Source organism: Mauremys mutica, chromosome 2, assembly GCF_020497125.1.
Source record: "Mauremys mutica isolate MM-2020 ecotype Southern chromosome 2, ASM2049712v1, whole genome shotgun sequence".
In the NCBI taxonomy this organism is placed as follows: Eukaryota; Metazoa; Chordata; order Testudines; family Geoemydidae; genus Mauremys; species Mauremys mutica.
Window position 1 is genome coordinate 234,337,680 of NC_059073.1, and position 24,524 is coordinate 234,362,203.

The 24,524-nt window shown below is 41.2% G+C and overlaps 1 protein-coding gene across 1 annotated transcript in view; it reads left to right on the plus strand.

The window, feature by feature from the left end:
- The window catches only part of FAM126A (family with sequence similarity 126 member A), a 98,919-nt gene that overhangs the window by 59,123 nt on the left and 15,272 nt on the right, over window positions 1-24,524 (plus strand). Inside the window, exons 8-13 of the mRNA XM_045006426.1 lie at window positions 8,601-8,681; window positions 9,109-9,224; window positions 12,108-12,203; window positions 21,139-21,255; window positions 22,096-22,183; window positions 22,830-22,989. Coding sequence (XP_044862361.1) covers window positions 8,601-8,681; window positions 9,109-9,224; window positions 12,108-12,203; window positions 21,139-21,255; window positions 22,096-22,183; window positions 22,830-22,989 — 658 coding nt within the window. The remainder of the gene's footprint in view (window positions 1-8,600; window positions 8,682-9,108; window positions 9,225-12,107; window positions 12,204-21,138; window positions 21,256-22,095; window positions 22,184-22,829; window positions 22,990-24,524) is intronic.

Below are 24,524 nucleotides of genomic sequence, written 5' to 3' on the forward strand. Positions count from 1 at the left end.
AAAGGGAGGCATTCATTTTTATATAATGAACCTGTGGAACTTATTGCCACAAGATATCATTGAGAAAAAAACTCAGGAAGTATTGAAAGATTTTGTTTATGTGAATGAGAACATCTAGATAAAATAAACTAGGGGATAATCCCTCATGCATTAGAGCATAAACCCACCACTAGCTGATGGGGCAGGGACTAGGATGAATTTTCCCCTATGGAAATGTTACTCTGTAATTGTCCAGGGTTTCATATACCTTCCTCCGAAGTGTCTGATACTAGTCACTGTCAGGCAAGACCCTGGGCAACATTACAGTTCCTATTTACCGAGGCAGTGTTTCCCAAACTTGGGACGCCACTTGTTTAGCGAAAGCCCCTTGTGGGCCGGGCCGGTTTGTTTACCTGCTGTGCCGCTTCCAGCAGCTCCCATTGGCCTGGAGCAGCGAACCGCGGCCAGTGGGAGATACAGTCGGCCGAACCTGCGGATGCGGCAGGTAAACAGACCATCCCAGCCCGCCATGGGCTTTCCCTAAACAAGCAGCGTCCCAAGTTTGAGAAACACTGTTCTGAGGGAACAAAACGGGTGTTGACTGTTTAACACTCTGCAGACAAATGTCTTCAACTGAGGGTTATATGTGAGAGAGAACAGATTCTTCAAAATGTTTCTCTATCCCAAATCACCTCAGTCTTTCCAAGATTAGCTTAATCTAGCTGCTCCTCTTTTGGGGGCTGATCTCAGCCAAACCTTTTGATAGCAGGAGAATGGTACTGTTTGCTTCTGAATTACAAGTCGGTACGATCTGCATTTTGCAGACATTTTAGACCAGGCTGTTTCACAATCCCTCCTCAAGGCTTCACATAGATGGAATGGGATGTGGGGATGATGGATCCCTGTGGGACTGCCACAGATAAGAGTTTTGATTTTGTAGAGGCAAGTGCATCATCTGTTACACTGAGCAGTGATTTAAGTCCTGGACAACTGCTTGCATGCCTTAGAAGTTGAGAGAAAGTAATTTCCTTCCTAACGGAGCTAGTGCACTTGCCTCATTTTGTTAAGAAGTGCATAGATCAGAGTTTTAGTTCATTGTTCAGTTTTACTGCTGTGCTTCTGGGCCTTTTTCTGGTGTGAATGGGCCCAATTCAGATAGGGAAATTGTGTGGCCAGGCCTGCATTTGTATGGTACTTGGTATCCTGAAATATTGTCTTAAATGTAGGTGACTTTAGCTGAAAAATAAACTGATACCATCTCACATTGAGAAGAACTAGGTACTGGAATTGAGTAGAGGCACACTGGGCTTATAAAAGTGATTCAAGGTCCTGAATAGTTCAGTGGTGTCTGATTTAGCAACTGCTACTGTGGAAGGCTGATAAGAATTCTTTGCTGCTCCCATAGTCAAACTGTATCTATTCATGGTTACTCCTTTCTGGCTTTGTCTATCTGTTCTAGATCTCTGGGGCAACAAGGAGGGGATGAATGCTTCAGTGGAGTATCTCAGTGGCTCTGGTAATTTTTTCGCAGACAGGAAGTGTCAATCTAGAAGTGGACAATTGGATAATCATGTCTACCAGCACTCATGGAAAAGCTCACTAAAACAGTTTTGGCACCCAAAGGCTCTTGTATATCCTAGCCAGACATTGCACCACAATTGGTATTCTGGTTTTAGCATAATCAGTTTGGTCTTGTAATGCTCTACAGGCAGACAGAGCACAGCAAAGTACTAGGCATTCCCCCAAATAGTCTGTTCTTCTCTTGTATGTTTTCTTTTATCTCTTTCCCAGACAGGCCTAAGTAGGGTACTTGGAAAAGACAATTCGGGTGACACTTGTCTGGCAGGAGGTGCTTTACTTATTCTGGCCACAGAGACTGGCTCCCGCCCGCACCCCACTCTATCTCTGGGCCAGTTTGACTATGGGAGCCGTAATCATCTGCCTCTTTCTGGAGATGATTATGGGTCCACTGGAAGCTTGTGGAGACCAGACTCCTAGTCAAATTACTCTTGCCTCCTGGCTAGGGAATGAGGAAATGCCAACAGTTGAAGGATCCATGGTGACATGGAGAATGATGGGGTGTGTAGCTATATTCTGGCCAAAGAACGGTGTACCCGTGAGGTTTCATCTGTTCCAATCGAACCATCTGTCCATCTTAAAATCCAATTCTCCTTAAACTTTCTCTCGGCTCCTATCTTTGGAGATATAAATTCTGATGTTGAAGGGTTCATTTATCTAGAAAATGTTCCATGCTTTAAGCAGCCTTCTGTGTCCTGAATTCCATGTTACTGACTGAATCCATAGATATAAAGCTAAAAGATGGGGTAAATTGTTCATAACTGAAAATATTTTTTTCTAAATATACCATCTATGCAGAATTTTAACTCCTGGATGTTAGCACCTTAACATGAGACTGAAATCCCCTAGCTCCTAGATGTGTTTGACCCTTGAGGAGAGCGGTAGTTGGGGTAGAATGTAAGTCAGGCCTGCCTCTGACTGGCAGTCCCAGATTACTGCTTGCTGAGTATACATGTTGTTGTATCCTGAATGTCCCGGGTCCTTCACGATCATATTGGCTCTGCTATATTCTCTCTTGCTCTCTCTTTCCTGTGGATTTCAACAGCACAGTTGGGTATCATTTGTTGATTCTGCCCCCACTCTTCCAGTCAGGTTTGCATCAACGTTTCCCATTTCTGAAGCCTTTGCTTTGAAGTGCTGTGGACCAGTGCTCCTCCGTGGCATTGTTAGCACATCTTTTTTGCTGATTCTGTTAATCATGCACTAAGGGTATGTCTACACTACAAGACTATTTCGAATCAACTTAAGTCGAATTTGTGGAATCGACCTTATGAAGTCGAATTTGTGTATCCACACTAAATACACTAATTCGACTGTGAGAGTCCACAGTAACGGGGCAAGCGTCGACTTTGGAAGTGGTGCACTGTGGGAAGCTATCCCACAGTTCCCGCACTCCCCGCTGCCCATTGGAATTCTGGGATTTCCCCCCAATGCATGCTGGGGGAAAAATGTGTCGAGGATGGTTTTGGGTAACTGTCATAATTGAACCGTCAATCACGCCCTCCCTCCCTCGCTCCCCGAAAGCGCCTGCGGGCAATCTGTTCGTGCACTTTTCTGCTCAGTGACAGTGCAGACGCCACAGCGCTGCGAGCACGGAGCCCGCTGCAGTTATGGCCGTTGTCAACTCCTCGCACCTTATCGTCCACCTCTTCCACAGTCAGCTGCTGAGAAATAGGGCTATTTTTCAATGGTGCTGTGAGCACTGGTGGACCATGGGGGACGTTTTACCAGCATCAACGTCGGGTGGCCAGGCAAAGTTCATGACGCGCGTGTTCTCAGGAACTCTGGTCTGTTTAGATGCCTGCAGGAAGGTAGTTTCTTCCCGGACCACAAAATAACTCTTGGGGATGTGCAGATACCTATAGTGATCCTCGGGGACCCAGCCTACCCGCTAATGCCCTGGCTCGTGAAGTCCTATGCAGGCGCCTTGCACAGCGACAAGGAACTCTTCAAGTACCAGCGAGCAGCGTGACCTGTGACTGTTCAGTTTCTTTACAGAGAAGCTGAACCTGCCCCTGTTTCTTTACCAAGTTACTGATGACTAGCATCTGCAGTTACATACCCCGTCTACCCCGCTTCCCCCACTTCCAACACACGTTTAAAAATAAAATACATCTTCCACTGTAACTTTACAAAGGTTTCTTTATTGATGACTTTGCATTAAAGGGTTGAAACTGGGACGCAGACTGTGCTGGGTAGGGTGTGCGGTGATGTAAAGACCACCTCTAAACTCGAGGAATGACAGGCTCCTGCTCCCAGAGCGCTCTGCAGTGCCGGACTGGTTGTTTCAACGGAGCCTGCCATCCCTCCTTTTTGGGACTCTGTGTGCGGGGGCTATGTGGCCTTGTGGCGGGGGAGGACGGATACAGATTCCTCTGCTGCATGGCTCTGTGGTCCAGGACAGGGACCGTTGCATGAGATCTGTAACTCCCCTCCCCCGCTACAAAGTCACGTACCCCCCCACCCACACAGAACCTGCAAACCACGTCCCATACCGACCAGGGTGCCTACTGACTGCACTGTGTGTGTGACCTGCTGCTGATCCTGCCCCCGTCTCTGTACCCTGCTAAAGGTGACTGTCCTATGCAATACCCTACCCCCTTCCCCACCCACGCACCCACCCACCCCTTCAAACACAGCGTTGTGTAAAAAAGCATGATGGAAACAGTAATTAACAGCAAAGTATTTTTAATAATTAACCAGACAGTCAGGGGATGAAACTGGGATTGGGGCTTGGGTGAGTCAGGAAGGGAAGGAATTCTCAAAACTTAGGGTATGAGAGCTTTTGGGTACTTGAGCGCTCTGCTGGGGTGCAGTGACCGTTTTCACGGCCCCTGGCGCCACTCCTTCTGGTTACTTTGGGTGACGGGAGGTATGGGACTTTGTGGCGGGGGAGGGCGGTTGCAGATACACTGCGGGGGGGCTCTGTCCTCCTGGCTGCGGTCCTGCAGAACATCCACAAGGCGCCGGAGCGTGTCCGTTTGCTCCCTCATTAGTCCAAGCAGCGTTTGAGTCGCCTGCTTGTCTTCCTCACGCCACCTCTCCTCCCGTTCGCTGTGTGAGCGCTGGTACAGAGAGAGGGTCTCCCTCCACTGGCTCTGCTGGTCTGCCTCGGCTCGGGAGCACCCCATAACTTCAGCGATCATCTCGTCCCGTGTCTTTTTCTTTTGCTGCCTAATCTTTGCCAGCCTTTGTGAGGGTGATGCTGTGGCAGGTCTGGAGACAGTCGAAGCCGTGTGATGGGAAAAAGGGAGTGAATTCCTTGCAAAGATACATTTTTGCGAACAGTGAACACAGTCTAGTCTGTCTCTGTGAATTCTGGGTTGAGATCCCAGTGCCTGATGGGGCAAAAACCATTTTCGCGGGTGGTTCTGGGTAAATGTCGTCAGTCATCCCTTCCTCCGGGAAAGCAACGGCAGACAATCATTTCGAGCCCGTTTTCCCTGGATTGCCCTGGCAGACGCCACAGCGTGGCAACCATGGAGCCTGTTTTGCCTTTTGTGCCTGTCACCGTATGTGTACTAGATGCCGCTGACAGAGGCAGTCCAGCAGCGCTACACAGCAGCATGCTTTTGCTTTTGCATGACAGCAGAGATGGTTACCAGCCATACTGTACCATCTACCATACCATAAATTGGTAATAAGATGATCATGGTTACCAGTCCTTTTGCACTGCACCATTTGCTGCTGTCATAAGTGCCCCTGGCTGAGATCAGCCAGGGGCGCAAAAGCCAAAATTGGGAATGACTCCCTGAGTCAATCCCTCTTTTTTGGTATCTAAAAATAGAATCAGTCCTGCCTAGAATATGGGCAAGTGTACTAGAGAACCACTGTATCATAGAACCAGAGAGCACAGCTGCTCTGTGTCAGATCCTGCAGAAATTATGAGCTGTATGCTATTCACAAGGGGTGCTCCTGCAACAACACCACCTGTTCATTCCGGCCTTCCCACAGCCTTCCTGGGCTACCATACCATTGTCCCCCCACTTGTGTGATGAAGTAATAAAGAATGCAGGAATAAGACACAGTGACTTGTTAGTGAGAAATGAGTGGAAGGCAGCCTCCAGCTGCTATGATAGTCCAGACAGGACATTAAGGAGTGTGGAGGAGAGGAGCCCAGCATCCCTCTGCTAGTCCAGGGGCAATTGAATCTTTTCTTTACACATGAAGGGTGGGGGCTGATGGAGCTCAGCCCCCTGTTGCTATGATGAGGACGGTTACCAGCCATACTGCACCATCTACCAGGAAAAATTAGGAGCAGGCGCCCTTGATCGACCTCACTGATGCTAGTCGGCATGGTTACCAGTCCTTTTGCACTGCCCCATGTGCCAATAGGCTGATGATGACGATGGATATCAGTCATATTGTACCGTCAGCCACCCATGGTGGGGGGGGGAGCAAGGATATTGGTGTTGAGTGCTGCAGCATCGCATCTATCTGCAGCATTCAGTAAAGATTGGGTGACATGTAAAAGAGTCAATAGAGGATTGTTTTCCCTTTCACTTCTGGGAGTGGGTGGGTGGGGGTGCGTAAATTGCCGAGCTATGCCCTGACCCACCGCGGACACTGTGTTTGACCCTAGAAGCATTTGGAGCTCAGCCAAGAATGCAAATGCTTTTCGGAGACAGCAGGAACTGTGGGATACCTTGCGTCCTCAGTCCCCCCTCCCTCCATGAGCATCCATTTGATTCTTTGGCTTTCCGTTATGCTTGTCACGAAGCAGCGTGCTGAGTCTCTGCTATGCCGTCTGTCTGGAGATTTTTTAAAAATACTTTGGACCAGGCGTAACATTACAGTAATTCCCCTAATTAGATGCAGGAGTCTCCAAGCGAGATCACCCTGAGGACGGTCACTGAAGGAGATAGAGAGCGCATGCTGCCTGAAAGCCAGCACAAACCAGGGGCCTATGCAGCCATGCTCGGGGAGGCAATGCTCCCTGAGTACCTCATGAAAGCCTGGGGCGGAAAGGTGTGCTACCACGGAGCACCCAGTAAGGCAGCTCTCCCCAGGAACCTCCTGTGGAGGCTTTTCAATTCCCTCCTGGAGAGCTTCGTGGAGATCTCCCAGGATGATTTCTGTTCTATCCCCATACATATAGAGACCTCCTTTTCACATACTTCGGATTCCTGTTATATTAAGAATAAAAGTTTACATGTTTAAAGCACTTACCGACTGCTCCTTCCCCTGATTCAGGGTCCGGTGTAACGGCCAGGGAGGGTTGGTAGGGGATCTCCGTGAGGGTGATGAAGAGATCCTGGCTGTCGGGGAAACCAGCGTTGTAAGCGCTGTCGCCTGCCTCGTCCTCCACAAACCCTTCCTCATCTTCCCCGTCCGCGAACATCGCCGAGGAACTGGCCGTCGACACTGTCCCATCGTCAGAGTCCACGGTCACTGGTGGGGCAGTGGTGGCAGGCTCCGTAGCGTCCGTTTGCCGCTTTGATTTTTTGGTAGCCTTGTCTGGGGTCCTTGATTTTCACGCGGCGCTGCGTTGCATCCCGCCTGTATCCTCTGTCTCTCATGGCTTTGGAGACCTTCTCGTAGGTCTTTGCATTCCGTTTTTTGGAGCGCAGCTCCGAAAGCACAGACTCCTCGCCCCACACACCGATCAGATCCAAGACTTCCCGGTCAGTCTATGTTGGGTCCCTCTTTCTATTCAGAGATTACATGAACTCCTCTGCTGGAGAGCTCTGCATTGCTGCCGGTGCTGCTGAGCTCGCCCCGATGTCCAACCACGAAATGAGATTCAAACTGTCCGGACAGGAAAAGGAATTCAAATTTTCCCGGGGCCTTTCCTGTGTGGCTGGTCAGAACATCCAAGCTCGGACTGCTGTCCAGAGCGTCAACAGAGTGGTGCACTGTGGGATAGCTCCCGGAGCTACTAAGTTCGATTTGCATCCACACCTAGCCTAATTCGACATAGCCATGTCGAATTTAGCGCTACTCCCCTCGTCGGGGAGGAGTACAGAATTCGAACTAAAGAGCCCTCTATGTCGAATTAAATGGCTTCCTGGTGTGGACGGGTGCACGGTTAATTCGAATTAACGCTGCTAAATTCGAATTAAAGTCCTAGTGTAGACCAGGCCTAAGATGCAGGGATAAAATGCCTGTTACTCTGAAGGTCTCATCTTGCAGGAAAGTAATTCCCTTTCTCTGAACCCTTGCATCCATGAATATAGTTTCTCTAGGGTCCTTCCCCCTCACCCATGTGTAGATATGTACTAATAAACTGGGTTTCTTGTGCAAATGTTCTGAGATGTAATTTATCAGATAGTGTTAGATCATGTTAGGCTGGAGTTGGATTTAAAACTTAATTAAAAGTGTTTTTTAAATATGCAGTTAGCCATCATTATGCTATGAAGGAAGGGGTTTTATTACCAGGTTTAGACACCTTCAGCCTTTACTCCTCAATAGTAGGAAATAATAGGTACAGTATAGCTTTTAAAAATAATGGATAATACTATTAAATCAAAGAATTATATATCTATTTCAAGACAAATATTTTGCAACAGACTCTATAGAAATGTATATTTCTTTTGTACACTATTAAAAATGTCCAGTATGTATCAATTAACAAATACCAACAAATGTCTTTATTTTAAGTGAATTCAAAAATAGCCAACAACACTTAGTTTTGGGTAAATATCAAGGCTACGTTAAGCTTCTAGCTGACTATTTGCATTCTAGAGCCGATAATGCAGTGGGTCTCAAACTTTTTTTTACTGGCAACCCCTTTCACATTGCAAGCCTCTGTGTGCGACCTCCCTAATAAATTAAACACACTGTTTAATATATTTAACACCATTATAAATGCTGGAAGCAAGTGGAGTTTGGGGTGGAGGTTGACAGCTTGCGACCCCCCCATGTAATAACCTCGTGACCCCCTGAGGGGTCCCAACCCCCCGTTTGAGAACCCCAGCGATAATGATATTTAATTCAGAGTTTTCCCCTAGAATATAAAATTTCTTACATGCTAACTGAGCTCTTCTGATTTTCACAATAAAAATTTTAATATTGTAACCCTTGATGTCTTTTGTGTTTTACAGGAAATAGTTGACAAACAGGGGCATAGTAAAGTGCTGAGTTTCACAATTCCATCCTTGTCCAAACCTTCAGTGTATCATGAAGTGAGTGAAATTACTTAAATGCATGGTTGTTACCGGATGGACTGCGTAGCTTCCTTTTATGCTGAGACCAGTTAAAGAAGGCAATGTGAACAGTTTGTTATACATGATGATGTAATGACACACTTGACTTTTCAAAGCATACCTTTTGTGGCTATTGTCTTCTAGTGAGGACATTTAAACTTATTTTTAAAACAATTTTAAGTGCCAACTTTTTCATAGCTTTGTTTCCTAACTTTTTCTCCTAATCTCAGGGCAGTTGCTATATTACATAACATAAGAAAGCAGCCAGATAGATTTATGTAGGTTCAAAATATATGCACAGGTACAACTTTCCATCTTTTTTTGTCTGTTTTTTACTCCACTTTGTAATGAGACTTTAACAGGACAAATGTTTGGAATCCTTTATTCAAATACCTGTTTACTTTAGCCTTCCAGCATTGGTTCCATGGCTCTTACAGAGGGAGCTTTATCCCAGCATGGTTTGTCCAGAGTCGTGTACAGTGGACCTCATCCTCAAAGAGAGATGTTAACAGCACAAAACAGGTAAAACTGTAGTAAGATCTTGCATGAAAATCCATAAAAATGGTTAAAGTAGCTTCATTATTTTTGGTTTTGTTATCCTGCCATCTTTTTTATCTAATATTGTCTAAGTTTACAGTTGTACATAGGTATCTTGGTAATTTAGAATCTTAAGAATTAGTTGCTAGACATATGTGTTTAAAAATACTTTCATGAGGCATATTTTTAAAATTACATCTTAATCTAGATTTGCAAATAAATACTTGTATTGCATTTCACTACAAGAAGAGAACGTTGACTTGCAGTTTTAAACCATTTAACTGCTTCTGTCTACAGCTTTAATGATATATGTTACTAAGTGACTATGTGATAAAATCAGAAAGAGTAAGGCACAAAATGAGTTACACCTAGCAAGGGTCATAAAAAGGCAATAAGAAGAGATTCTTTAAATACATTAGGAGAAAGATGAAGTAAAGTTTAGGTCCTCTACTTAGTGGGAAGGAGAGCTAATAACTGATGACATCAAGAAGACTGAGGTATTTATCTTGCTTCAGTCTTCACTAAAAAGGTTACTGGTGACCAGATAATCAAAAGTTAATATTAACAAGGAGGAAGGAACTCAAACAAAATAGGGAAAGAACATGTTAAAGATTATTTAGATGAATTAGAAGTAGTCAAGTTGGCAGGGCCTGATGAAATTCATCCTAGGATACTTAAGAAACTAGCTGAAGCAATCTCGGAATTGTTAAGAATTACTTTGCGAACTCATGGAGGACAGGTGAGGTTCCAGAGGTCTAGAGAAGGGCAAACATAGTAACCTGTCTTTAAAAAGGGGAGCAAAAGGATTTAGGGAATTATAGGTCAGTCACCCTGATTTTGATACCTGGAAAGATACTGGAACAAATTATGAAGAAATCAGTTAGTAACCACCTAGAGGAATAATATGGTTATAAGGAATCAGCATGGATTTGTCATGAACAAGTCATGCCAAACCAATCTAATTTCCTTCTTTAATAGGGTTCCTGGCCTAATGGATGGAGGGAAGCAGTATATGTGATATATTTTGATTTTTAGTACTTTTTTTTGACAGTCCCACATGACATTCTCGTAAGAAAACTAGAGCAATGTGGTCTAGATTAAATTACCATAGGTAGGTACATAAATGGTTGAAAGATTGTACTCAGAGTAGTTATCAATGGTTTTCTTTCAAACTGGAAGGACGTATCTAGTGAGGTCCTTCGGGGTCAGTCCTGGTCTGGTACTACCCAATATTTTTGTTAATAACTTGAATATTGGAGGGGTGAGTACATTTCTAAAACTTGTAGATGACGCCAACCTAGGGGGGGTTGCAAACACTTTGGAGAACAGGATTAGAATAAAAAAAAATAACCTTGACAAATTGGAGAATTACAGTAGAACCTCAAAGATACGAACGCCAGAGTTATGGACTGACCGGTCAACTGGACACCATGTGAAACCGGAAGTAACCAATTAGGCAGCAGCTGGGGGGGAGTAGGGGGGAAGCAAATACTGTACTGTGCCTGTATTGCATCTTAAAGATAGGCACATCTGGGCTGCCTGTCTCCATCCCACACCCATGCGCAGGACAGCCACTTACTGCAAGACACTGGCTGCCAGCCAAATGCAGCTGGAGCCAGCAAAGTAGGAGCAGCGCTGGTGTCTGCACTATTTTCTCCTAATATCCCTCCCCTGGTTGGGAGCGGGATGCGCTGTTTTCACACACACACACCCTGAGGAGGGGGACAAGCTTGCAAACTCATGTCCGCACTGAGTAGGGAGCTCAGCTGCTGCTGAAGCCTGGCCTGGAGTATCAGCTGTGGATCTGGAGCCTGAACTGCACTTTGTTCAGAGTTACAAACATTTCAGAGTTACGGATAAGTTCCATTACCAAGGTGTCTGTAACTCTGAGGTTCTTCTGTAGTCTGAATTCAACAAGATGAAATTCAATTAATAGAAGTGCAAAGTACTTCACTTAAAGAAAAATCAAATGCACATCTACAAAATGGGAAATAACTGATAGTGCTGCTGAGAAGGATTTGAGGGTTAGAGTAGGTCCCAAATTCAATGAATCAATCATATGTTGTAGTTGTGATAAAGGCTAATATCATTCTGGGGTGTATTAACAGGAGTGTTGTATGTAAGAAACAGGAGGTAATTGTCCCAGTCTACGTGGCACTGGTGAGGCCTCAGCTGGAATATAGTGTCCAATTCTGGGTGCCACCCTTTGAGAAAAATATGGGAAAACTGGAGAGAGTCCGGAGAAGAGCAACAAAAATTATAAAACGTTTAGAAAACCTGATCTATGAGGAAAGGTTTATTTAAAAAACAAAACAAAACCCCAACCAACCAAACAAACAAAAAACTGGTCATGTTTAGTCTTGAGAATAGAAGATGGGGGCGGGATCTGATAAGTCTTTAAATATATTTAGGGCTGGTATAAAGAGGACAGTGATCAATTGTTCTTCATGTCGACTGAAGATAGGATAAATAGTAATGGAAACTTCAGCAAGCAAGATTTAAATTAGATATTAGGAAAAACTGTCAAACTAGAAGAATAGTGAGGCTCTGGAATAGGCTTCCAAGGGAGGTTGTGGAATCCCCATCACTGGAGGTTTTTAATAACAGGTTGGACAAACACCTGTCAGGGTTATTCTATGTTTACTTGATTCTGCCTTAGCACATCTTGATGTCCCTTCTAAACCTATGTTTCTGTGATTCTACGATGCTGTAAATTTGTGTTATTTATAGTAGAATCTCTTGTATGGTTCCTGTGCATGGCATATTTTAACTTATTCTCTATATTCACTTTTTAAAAGGGAAAAGTACTAAAATATGTTGATATTTTAAACTTAAGTTTTTGATCATTTTGACTATTTTTTTCTTTAGGTTTGAAGTGCTGACATTCCTCCTGCTGTGTTATAATGCTGCCTTAAGCTACATGCCTGCAGTTTCTCTTCAATCATTGTGTCAAATTTGCTCAAGGTAAACGTTCTTTAGACTGAATATATTAAATGGACACAGGCAATGTGAAGTCCAGACAGTTTTTTAAACAAGAAGTTAAAACTGTCATGTAGTATACCTGAAAATACAACAGTTATGTAGAACACCTGTAGTCCCTGAAAAATTCTGTAAATTGTTTTGGTTTACAGTCACATTGTTTATACTTTAAAATGGCTTTTCTTTCCCTTCTTACTGTATGACTCATCAATAGGGGAAACAATGAAACAATCTAGATTTTTTTAAATCTTAGATATAGTAGTAACTTTTTGTTGAAGCACTGGGTAAAAATTGTCAGAAGTGATTTATGTTTTGATATTCCTTTAATACTAGTATCCCATTGCAAGGTTTGTTAAACTGAGTTTTGATGCTTTACAGTTTTGTTGCTATATAGCTGGGAACTTGACTGACTATTTTACTAAGATTTGGGAAGTCTAAAAAACTTATAATTGTCATGATATTGAAAGTGGCAATACATGAGACAAATGTGTATTAGTTCTTTGAATTTTTTTTATTTCTTGTTTCTCATTTTATGAATGTTTGTAGTATAAGCTTAATGATAACCTGCTTCATAAATTTATTACTCAAATATTTAGCTTAAATCAGTCATTCACCTGAAAATTCTTGAGACATATTTGCTCAAGTGTTAGAAATGCCCTGCATTTCCCCCCACAATAAATGTACAACTCAGTGAAGAAGATGCAATGAAGAACATGACTCTCGTAAAATCCAAACATCCTGTCTCAAATCCTGCAAATTTTTCTTGTGGCTAACTTTGAAGTGAGGTGATGTTAAGGATAGGGTGACTCTCTTGTGCAGATAAAAACAAGAACCAGAATCCTGAAATTCCATAAACAGTAACACAACAATTTTCCACTAGTCACTAACTCAAAGATCTCAAGCACTGTTACACAAACTTCAAAAGGGCAGCTATTACTGTAAGGTTTGGGTTTCTGTGTTTTTTTTGTTTTGTTTTTATCCTGAGGGAATAAGATTAGGATGCTTTTTCTTTTTTGTAAGTACCATAAAGAATCCTTTTATACTCGGAGAAGTGTACCTGACATCTTGCTAGATGGTAGTGGTATCTTGGAGACCTGAGGAGGAGGTTTCAGAAATGTGTAGCAGTTAAGAGTTGCATAGGAAAGTGAGGCATTGATTATCCTGCTTCATTAAGTTTTGATAGTTATCTTGAGGTTAACCAAATAGAGTGGCTGCAGATGCAAGGTGCAAACCGAAGTTCATTTCAGAATAAACACTATGAGTTTGGGTACTGAATGATGGTCTATTTTGATGCTTATAAAACTATGAACATGAACTGTGTAATAGCAGGACTTAAATTCCCTCAGTCCCTCATAGAGTCTACCTTCCAAGTCTGTAAATCTTTCCAAAGATCTCCTGGCTGAAAGCAATTTAGGTAACCGGGGGAATGGAAGAGGTTTACACAAGAGGTCCAGGATATGTTTCAGTGCATTTAAGTCTGTGGATGTGGATCTGGTAATGAGCTAGGTCTGAGGAGGATCTGTGGAAGAGGTAGTGGGATTCCCTCTAAAGAATCTTCCCTTTCCCCTCATTTTAAGTGAATCAGCAGGATATCTTAGGCATTTCCATTTCATATGGTTCTGCTGAAGGATCTGCCCAAATAAAGGTAAAAGTCTGAGTTACACTGAGCAGCCTTTTTAGAAAGGTTAATTATTTTTTATCAAACAGAGATTTGGAAATGTAACACTGATGCTATTCATCATGACAAACCTTTAACAATATCAATTTACAAAAGTCAAACTCAAGATTAGAGATAACACTGGCAGCACATCAATTATGTGAATTTACCTAATCTTTGATTTTATTATATATACAGAATTCTCTATTTAGATACCTTTAGTAATAGTGGAAGCAGAAATGAATGCCTCTGTTTTCATTATCTTTATTCTACGTTGGGGCTGTGTAGCAGAGGAATGCTGCTCCCCTCTTTCCATTTTAGCTGATTTTTTTTTGGTAGAAAATAACTTGGCCTAGGGTACCTATTTAGAGTTCTGAGTGATATTGGCGTCAGATGTGTGGCTAGATTGGGAAGTCTTTTCATGATTTTAGCAGTTACAATACATCACAGATTTCTATTTTCAATCTAATACACCTTTTTAAAAAAAAATAAGTGTAGCTGAAAATCAGAGCAAATGTCTGGTTATTTTCCCAGAATAAGGGTCTTATGCTTACTCATGTATTACCAGTAATCATTCCATAAAATAGATGTATGCATACTAAGGAAGCTATTCCCAGTTAAAAAAATATAGGTAGTTGGTGTTGCAATAAAGCTAATGATCCCAATCATTATAACCAAATACCTCTGCTTTTAACCATAGTTGGTTAGCTTTCTATATGCCTAGCCTCAGACTGCTACTCTAGAGTTACCAAGCAGCCATCTGCTATTGAGTGGCAAATAAGCATATTGTTCACTGAAGCTTATTTCATAATCTCTACTCCCTGTCTCAAATGCTGGTTCTAGTAGGAGTACATGAGTCTCAGCATGACTCTTTTTTGGTCTTTTGCTCTGATGATCCAAAGATACAATCTCTTTTGGGTTTCTTTCTTGTTGAATGCATACTGAAATCAACATGCAAAGTGTCATGCAGAGTGCAAGTGGTAACCATTGCAGTCATTGTACATTTATATTTGTCTCCAAAATATACCTTTTTTAGATCAAGAAAAATGTGAAAGATGGATGATGGCAATACAGACTTTCCCACAGTAACCTGCTAATCTACCTCAATCCTATAGGTCATGCTTCAGAAAAGGAGATTGTTTCCATCTTTATCCTCTCCATGGATATCAGTCTTGTCTATGGTTCTGTCACCATCTAGCCACTAAAAAATTAGTTCTGGGTATGCTAGAGAATGCACACTGAGGCTACTGTGGCGCTCAGAGGCCCCTATGGGATTATGACCCCATTTTCTCTGCTGTATAAATAAAATTGGACGTGGTTCCTGCTCTAAAGAGTGTATGATCTAATTTCACAGCCCTAGACCCTAGTCACATGTACCCTAAAACCATTTATTGGACAATATGGTATTAGTTGAATGCTTTTTAAGTTTGTCTTAAGTCCCTAGGCCTTGATCTAGGAAAAGCACTGAAGGAAAACAAACAAGCATAAGTTTCCAGATCAGATAGAGTATAAGTCTTGTGACGTCATCTTTATATATAAGGGACTTGCTGACTCTCAACTCTATCTCTTTAAGTGGAATATCAGTACACTTCATGGCAGAGAGAGTCCTGAGCAAAGATGAAATAGGTCTTGGGCCTCAGAGGGTTGGTGGCATCTCTTGAAATCTGAGCCTGTGGACTCATGATCTCATGTGCGACTGTCTAGCCTCTCCAGGTATATCACATGGCTGACATCTGCAAGAGCTCCAGGCCAGTATTTGCCCCTGCAACCAGGGTTTAATGAAGCCAAATATTAAAGGTCCCTGCTACCTGAACTATAAAGGAAGGAACAGGCACCAACGTATTTTGATGGAAAAGAGGGATTGTGGGGGAGAAAAAAGTACACCACCAAGATTGTACCTTCAGATAAGGAGACTGATTTACTCAATCAATCAGCCATATTCTCTTGCTCCTACATAGTGCCCATAATGCATACAGCCTGATGTAAAGGCATTGCCTTCTCCCCCCTCCCCACACACACTGCCTTCAGGTGGGACCTCTGCAACAGCGAGAAGCACCAGCATCACTCCAGCCATTATGCATGTCCCTGCAGAAAAGCACCATCAGGGAACCTAAAATACCACTCTGGCGCTATCATGTGTAGTCACTGGGCCATTATAGCCTCATCAGAAGTAAGAACTGATCATAGGGACACATGTGCTAGCTCAGTCCCTGCACTAACATACAGAAGACATGGAGTTGAGCAGTTAGTGGGTCGTGGTGGAAAATTAGTACTTGCCAGTGTCCTGATGTGTTCTTTTGACAGAGATGCAAGATTATGGGAAGATCACAAAGAAATGAAGCTATCATGTCTCAGAAGCTTTGGCAACACTGAAAGTCCCCTAACACAGAAAAACTGATACTTTTTCCCCCCTCTGAAATGAATGTTAGTCTTTGGGGCTTTTTCTGCAGGCTTCATTTGGGAGCCAGAGATTAGTTTGGTTTCTGCAGCAACAGAAACAAGTAGTTCGAGCAAGATCTTAGCCAAATCTGTCTTGTTCGTCTGCCTCTTCTGTGATGCCATGTAAAATATTACCAGTATGTCTTAATATTCGATAGCCTCATAAGCCTCTGCTAGAAGGAGAGCATCTGAATTAAGCATGGAGATGCTATAATGATGAGCATTGTATCAGTGAAGGGGAGGGAGAAAGGTAGGTGTGTCCACTGTTCCTCCCCACCAACTAAATCAAAATTCCACAGAACTGTCCTTCAAAACCAAGCTGTCAGATCTCTCATTTCAAGAAAATATATGTGGCTTTTAAAAAGTTTGTCACTGATTAAAAATATCCTCCTCATGGGTGAGACATTCAATATGTCTCAAGTTCCAATATGTAGGAACATCCAAAAATATTAGAGCTTGTTGACAAGGCAGAGATACCAAAACTGGCGCTCAAGAGAAGAAGCAGACTTGACTGGAATAAATCTTTGTTCAAAGGAAGGTTGACATGAAGATCCAGACCGTTCACAGAATGCAGTCAGAAGCAGAACATTTAAAACTATTCCATGCATGAGCCTCAACAGCAATAGACCACTGGGGGTTGTATGCTGTGGCAGTCAAGTATCTGATGGAGGATTTCATTTTTAACTAACTTTATTTGTTGCACTGTCCCAACCTTTTCAACAGTGAAACCATTGTGGGCTTAGATAAAGGGGCAGCAATAAACAACTTCTGTGAATTACTGACAGATGGGAGAGCAGGAAGCATCAAAAGTACAGTGCCACAGGATTCTTTGCTGCTTCAAAAGTACAGTGGTTCAAATAAAGTAACCTGCTGGTGAGCCTGGGGAAATGTGAAATCTTGTGGTAGAGAAGGAGATGTATAGAAAACGAGACAAACTTTGACTTTCTATGGACCTCAAAAACAAACACAAAAGCAAGGAGGTAGTTCAGGAAGGTTTAAGAAATCTGGGGCAAACAGATGACTTGATATGGGTTTTTTCTAGGCAGTCTAGCAGAACGTTGCCATATTTGCATGGAAGTTAATCCTCCTAGCTCCAGACTGATCTAAGGCCATTGTGCCCATATCTAATAAAGCTGCCCATGATTAAACCATGGACTTGAACAGACAGTGAGTCAGAGGATTTCCTCAGAGTCCCTCTTGCTTCAGGCTTTTCTCTGGGCATGAGGCAATCAAACTTTAAGAAAGAGGGAGCTATCAGATTGTGGGTAGTCCCCTGAAAACAACCTAACTCTCTAACTTACTCAAGGGTTTAGAGATCTTATTCTCTCTTTATGCAAGAGAGTGAAAATAGACCTCTCTCAATCTTGAGTTCCAGACATTCTGGAATTCCTGGCTTTGGGTTTGAGTGCTAGTTTAATTAAAGCAAATTCCACAGCATTTGCAGTGCTCTGTGGTGCAGTTATTATTTAACCCATCACCAGGATCTAGTTCTCTGGGAACTAATTTTCATATAAGTTGAACAAACAAGGGTTGACAGCTCAAGGCTGTTTGAATCAGACTCTTAATTATAGGGGGAGCACCACCCCCAGGTGGTGCCTAACATATTCTATCATAAATGGTTGCATCATTTGTTTGAGAAGCTCTAATATCACTGTTTGCTGCAAACCTTTGAAATTGGGCAGAGATAAACCGAGACCAGGGAAGTGCTGCTGCTTTGTCCCATTTAATTCCTTTCAGGTTTAACTGAGACAAACTTTTGAAAATAATTTTCCCTCTTCTGTCACTTGTGGTGGTTCAGTTATTTTGGCATACTGCCAAAATTTTGTAACAGGTTCTCATCTAAGGCCAGGCCCATGTCTCTCCTGCAGCTGCAAAACACATTGCACGTGGAACTCCAGGGGCAGGAGGGGAGAGAAACTGGGTCAGGCTCTCCTGACAAATCCCTATCCCAGGCCCAGCATATGATCTCAGTAGCCCATCTTCCCAAGCATTCACCATTCTTTGCAGGCTTTGGCTGGCATGCAGTAAGAAGGAGATGGGCCATTGATTGGATGATGATAAAAATGTTGAACAGCTGCTTCATTCCCTGTGCACAGAATGAAGCAGGGTCATGTAATTAGACTGTTTTTAATCTATACACATGAGGGACCAAATTAAAGTTTCAGGGCAGCCTAAATTCTGTCATTTCCTAACTTTTGAGTGCTTGACTTTGCAACCTTAAAAGAACATGGAAAGCCAGAGTGAGTGACGCAGGGAAGTGCCTGATCCAGAATAGAGCAAGCATTGTTACTAAGGAAACTCAGTTTCTGGAACAAAAGAGGAGATGGAAAATGGATCCAGAAGAAATGACAAATGCCTCTGCTGTAGTGACTGAGAGCACTAATGTGGAAAATCTAGCTAGCATACTCATATAACTTAGTCCACAAAACAACTCTATAATCCTTTTCTCCAGTCCCTGATTATGAAATGGAAGACGTTGTAGGCTATAAGATAAACTATGGAGACTAGGAAAACACCCTTAAATATACAAGAAAAGTTCAGTTTTCCTAATTTCACATCTCTTATCCTCATTGCCATCTGTCTAGAGTATCCAGTATCAGAGGCAAGAATTTATTGGTTAAGAAAACTTTCAGGTTACCAGAAAAATACTCTAGGTTATGCCCTGCAAAGATGAAAAATACTCTAGGTTATGCCCTGCAAAGAAAGAACTATAAAAGTGGGATTTTTTTTTCTGGAACCCATAAACACTTTTTAACAATATTTGTATTACTGCCTGTTTGGAAATTTTCTAGTTGGCATTTGTCTAAAAGTAGAATGTGTAAGAATAAACTGCATAGCTAAACCTGGCACTGTTTTTTCACTATGGTTGAGCTCTTTAAGGAAAAACTGTTTTTTTTCTATTTGCTAAATCACCTGGGATCTAAAGGCTAAGTTGTGTTCTTTGCTACTTATGCATCATCACCAGTAAGGTTGACCCAATGTATGTGTATTACAGTGTACTAGTTTAATTGTAATTGTATTATAGACCTTGGTTGGGTCAAGTTTACTAGTGATGAAGATATGCAGAAAAACATAGCCAGTTGGATACCCATCAAATGAGAAGACTGTCTCTTACTTTGTGAGGCATGAAGTAAAACTCACAAATGTTTGCTGAGCTCAGAAATACAGTTTAATTTATGGGTTCACATTCTGAGTGTTTCCCTTCATTGACTATCTGTTAAATCACATAAAATCCAAATATAAACTCTGTGGATCTAGACACTGCTCAGATCACTTATAGAGCAAAATGAATTCTCATAATCACCAATGTCAAGACAGAATTGGGGCATGAGACCACACACTTAAGGATAACTAAATGTAAAATTAGCTTCATTCCCCAACAAAACCATCAAAAATCCTCTTCAGACATGTAGGAGGCCTATAAACATTCATGCAGCATGCAATCACTCCTGCCACATAATTAGAGCCCCACAAATCTGCGGATATCCACGGACCATTTTTGTGGCTCGTGGATGGATGTGGATCCAAATTTTATATCTAGAGTCCTGCATATCTGTGGATATCCATGGACCATGTCAGGGAGTCTGGTGCTAGAATTATTTTTATGTAAACGTAGAAAAAATTATAACAAGAAGAAAATATTGATGTCTGAAGAATAGAGATTTGTAAAGATGGGATGGCTTTACAAGAATAAGATAGAAAATTTGGAGGTGTAGCAAAAAGATTCAAAGGATTAAGGGGAAACATTCAGTCAATAGTTGTATGACAGTAGTACCTCGAAACCCAATCACATACAGAGAGAGAGAGAAGTTTTTCATCTAAAGAATTTACAATTTCAAATAGGCATGACAAAGACTAGGTGGCAGAATGAGGCACAGAGAGATGAAGTGATTATATCCAAGAATGCACAGCAAGTCAATGGCAGAACCAGGATTAAAACATAGGACCTCCTATCTATGAAGAACTATTGGCACCTGAAGAATAGAAGATCTTTGGACTCAGTCTCAGATTCATTTCTTATGTTTATGGCAGAAACGGTTAGATGCATGTACTAGTTACTGTAAACTGCAAACAGAAACCAGGGGAGTGTTACAAGGATAAAGTATCTGCAAAGAGAGTATTTCATTATAACAGTTCAAAATTAGTTTTTGATCTTTAATATCTTCCAGTTTCCACCTTGAGGAAGACATCATAACAAAACTTGAATAAAATACTGCAGTTAAATTACATTATATTCCTTTAGTCTTTGGAAAAAGTCTATTCAGTGATTTACTATGTGTGTCAAGTTTGTCATTTTTGATCTACAAAAGCCACATAAGTTACAATCTGTGATGGAATCTAACTGAAAACTTGTATCAACGCAGAAAAGATTTTTACCATTGTTAGGGTAACTTTGTAAATTTAGAGCATGTAATATGCTGCAATACTGGCAAAGGTAATTTCATTTTATGAGGAGCAACATATGGTAGATTCACCAGTGTGTGTTTTGAGAAGTATAGTATCGTGAGTAATCTGATACTTGTGTATTTTGTTTGCTATATGCTTGTAGCATGAGTGACTTAAATTTCTTTTGTGTGTAATGAAGTATGAAGGGCTCATACTCTACCAGTAGAGGGCATTTTGAACACTTATTTTGCATATATTTTTCAAAATGGATATACAAGAGTGATCTAATTCAGAAAAATTGATTGCTGGATGGATTCGCTTTGTGGTTTCCACTTCTGGCTGTGGCATATAGTAAACTCTTCTTAGCGTTGTAATATTTTAGATATGGAGTCATCTAAATTAACAGCTGTACTAATGCCAAATGCATGGTTTCTCTAGAATCTGTGTCTGTGGATATCCTCGGCAACAAGTAAGAAAATACAAAGGAGTAAATAGCAGGATTCCAGTTTCTTCTGAATTCATGGTGCAAATGCTAACTGGGATTTACTATGCCTTGTAAGTTTACCAAATGCATATGACAGCTTAACTTGTATACTCTATCGCAGATGTCCTTTCATACCTGTTAATTCATGACTGGCAGAAATATGTTTAGGAGTATATTCTCCTAATAGGATAATTCTGTACGCTGCAATAAAGCATGCCATTGGAGGGGGAAAATTCCACTTGGCAAATTGAACTAATATCAGAATATTTTTAATAACCGTTTGCAACTAGTGTATCTATTCATCCCATATCCATTCTTACTCACATACATGTTCATGCTTAGAAGTGACAAATGGAGGTCCAGTTTTGGAGAATTTATTTCAATCTTAATTTTTTCTTGCCACATCCACATTATTGCTGCTTTTGTCTTCAACACTCTTATCATCCAGTAATGTTCACAGGTAAACTAACTGAATTTTGATGATGTTGTATTAACTGAAATAACTGATCCCATAGACTTGTTCACAACATTAGTAAATTTTCAAAATGTGGAACAGCAGACAGCACACTTCTATTGAAATTCCATGACTAAAATGCAACAACTAGTTGACTGTTTACCTAAAATTAAACACTCAGGAGTGTAAGATAAACAAACTGTTTTTAAACTTGCATTTCTTTTTTCTTTAATTAAAAAGTCAAAACTATCTGTTTATAAGAGAATTGTTTCCCTGTACTTTTTGTTCTTATTAATAGTAAGTTTAATGATTCACCTGAACTTATTTAGAAATGAGGTTATTGTTAATGTTTAAAGGTAATGTGACCAAGGAGAGAGAGAGACAGCTATTACTTGAGATAAAAATGAGGATGCAGTTTATAAAACTTGGTAATCATACTTAATTATAATTTTTCTAGTTATAATGGAGAATGGGATCTAGCTCGTAAAGCAATGGATGACATTTTATATAGAGCTCAGCTGGAGTTGTATCCTGAACCGCTGCTGGTAGGTATTATGTTGGGATTTTTCTATACAAATCTAGGTACAAAGTTACTAAACTGTAAATCATGCTGGTGATGCAGCATTATAATGAACCATAGGCCCACAGGGAATCATCAATGTCCTACCTATGCTAAAGATGCTTGGAAGCATGCGTTTTTAATACTTCTTCCCCCCCCCCCCCCCCAAAAGGTAAATTTACTTTGTGCACTCAAACAATGGAAAAGTAGAATTTAAAGCCATGAAGTATGTGGTAAGTAGTCATTGTTTTAAATGGGGGCTACCATCAAAGTAGCTGTTTAAAGCATTGTGCTGGTTGCTTGATTTAAGACTTCAAACCACCAGGAAATAAAGGCATAAGTGCAAACAGATTTTAGTCTAATCTTTGATACTTACTTTGAACCTTATGATCATAGCTGATCTCAGATTGCATGTGGTATTATATTTTTCCCAGAGTTGTAAAAATATTCTAATTACCAGGGCTTTGGAGCGGAGCCTGGAGCTGGAGCATGGACCAGTAGGTTTTTGCCTGGAGCCAGAGCAGAGCAATTCAAAAATTTGATTGCTCCAAATCCCTGCTAATTATTGTAAATAGTACTTCTGTTAGAATTCAAATCTTGATAAGAACTTCACCCAGATTTTTCCTCCCTAGGTTGCTAATGCAATAAAGGCCTCACTGCCTCAAGGTGCCATGAAATCTAGTAAAGAAGGTACAAGATGCATTCAGGTTGAAATTACCCCCACTTCATCCAGAATATCAAGAAATGCTGTGACTAGTATGTCCATCAGGGGGCATAGATGGAAGAGACATGGTAAGAAACACACTGTACACATTAAATGTTGTGCTTTTTTATTAGAGCTATTTTTAAAAAAAAAGTTGAAATTCTAAGACTAATGCACACATCTTCTATTTAATTTTAATCTTAACCAAAATGTGTCTGGTTAGTGAGGTGAAAGCTGCTATATATTAATCTCTTTAAAAATCCAATATCATGGATCTTTCTCTGAAGAGTATGAACAGAGCAGCTCACTTGGGTCTGTGTTATGAATTTGACTAGATATTGAGTATTGCCCAGTAGGATGTTTGAGCCACTGTGCTATTGAGTGAGCTTATCCTGAGTGAGCTATTATATACTGAGACTTAACTGCCAGTAACAGATTCCTTTTTCCTGACTGGGGAATAAAGATTTCCTTGCCGTAGCTCTGAGTGAACATTTGATCTGTTTCAGTCCTTAGCTATTCAGTTCTTCAAAATTTTGTTTTTATTTTAAAATGTAGGACTGTACAAAATTCTTGAATCTGTAGCTAAAGAAGTTACACATACCATTTATTTAACTGGAAGCATTAGTATATCAAATATCTGTTACAGGGTGTCCCAGATTTGTGTCTAAAATGAAGCAATTATTAGTTGCAATAACCAAAGTAATTTAAAAGAGGTAATGTTCTCCCCATAGAACCTTCATGCAAAATGTTCAAAGAAAGCTGGGCAGGGTGTAGAGTGGGAGAAGATGGTCATGTTACAATTGTATTAATTATCATCAATATGAAAGAATAGAAGCTAAAAAAAAACTTCATCAGAGGTCTTTAATCAGGCCCAGTCTGGGCTGGCAGAAAACAGCATGTTAAGACTTCTGTTTTTGCAGTAGTCCATTATCTGCACTCCTCTTCTCCAGTCTGAGAAGGAAGAGCAAGTCCAGCACAGATCTGTGCTCTTGATCACTTGCTGTGCCTAAGGCCTTGTAACTACCACCTTGAGTTGAGAGCCGGTGAAGATCATTAATATTGGCTCTTATATAATATGGTCTTCCTTTATCTTTAATTGATGTTTTGACTGTTTTGGGATGGGCTCAGTGTTGTTATATTACTATAATAGGCATCATTATTATATAGGCAGTATAATTAGCAACAAAATTACTACAAGGCTATTTAAAAAATGGTAAAGACCTAGTGATCTTGGATAAGTGCTGATTTTTAAATAAATTATGACATCCAAATTTGTAGGGGTGTTTAGTTTTTAAAGCAAGATTAAATCTACAAAACTGACGCTTATTTACCTTGACATACAATAATGCCCACTGTGGTAATATTTACATCAGTCTCTTCATGAAAAATGTTAAAGTATCAATGAAAACAGGTTGAGTGCAATGGTCCTAAGAGATGTCTATTTATGGGTCAGAGCCAGTGGTGGAGATGACAAGTGCTTAGATAAGTTCCAATAGTTATTACTAACTGAAATCATAGTAATACAAGGGAGTATATCAGCCTACAGTGTGCGAAATGGCTACTGGCCCTTTCTAATTAGCGGAAGAAAGTAAGGCAGGATCTGCTGCTGCCTAAGACTTGTCAG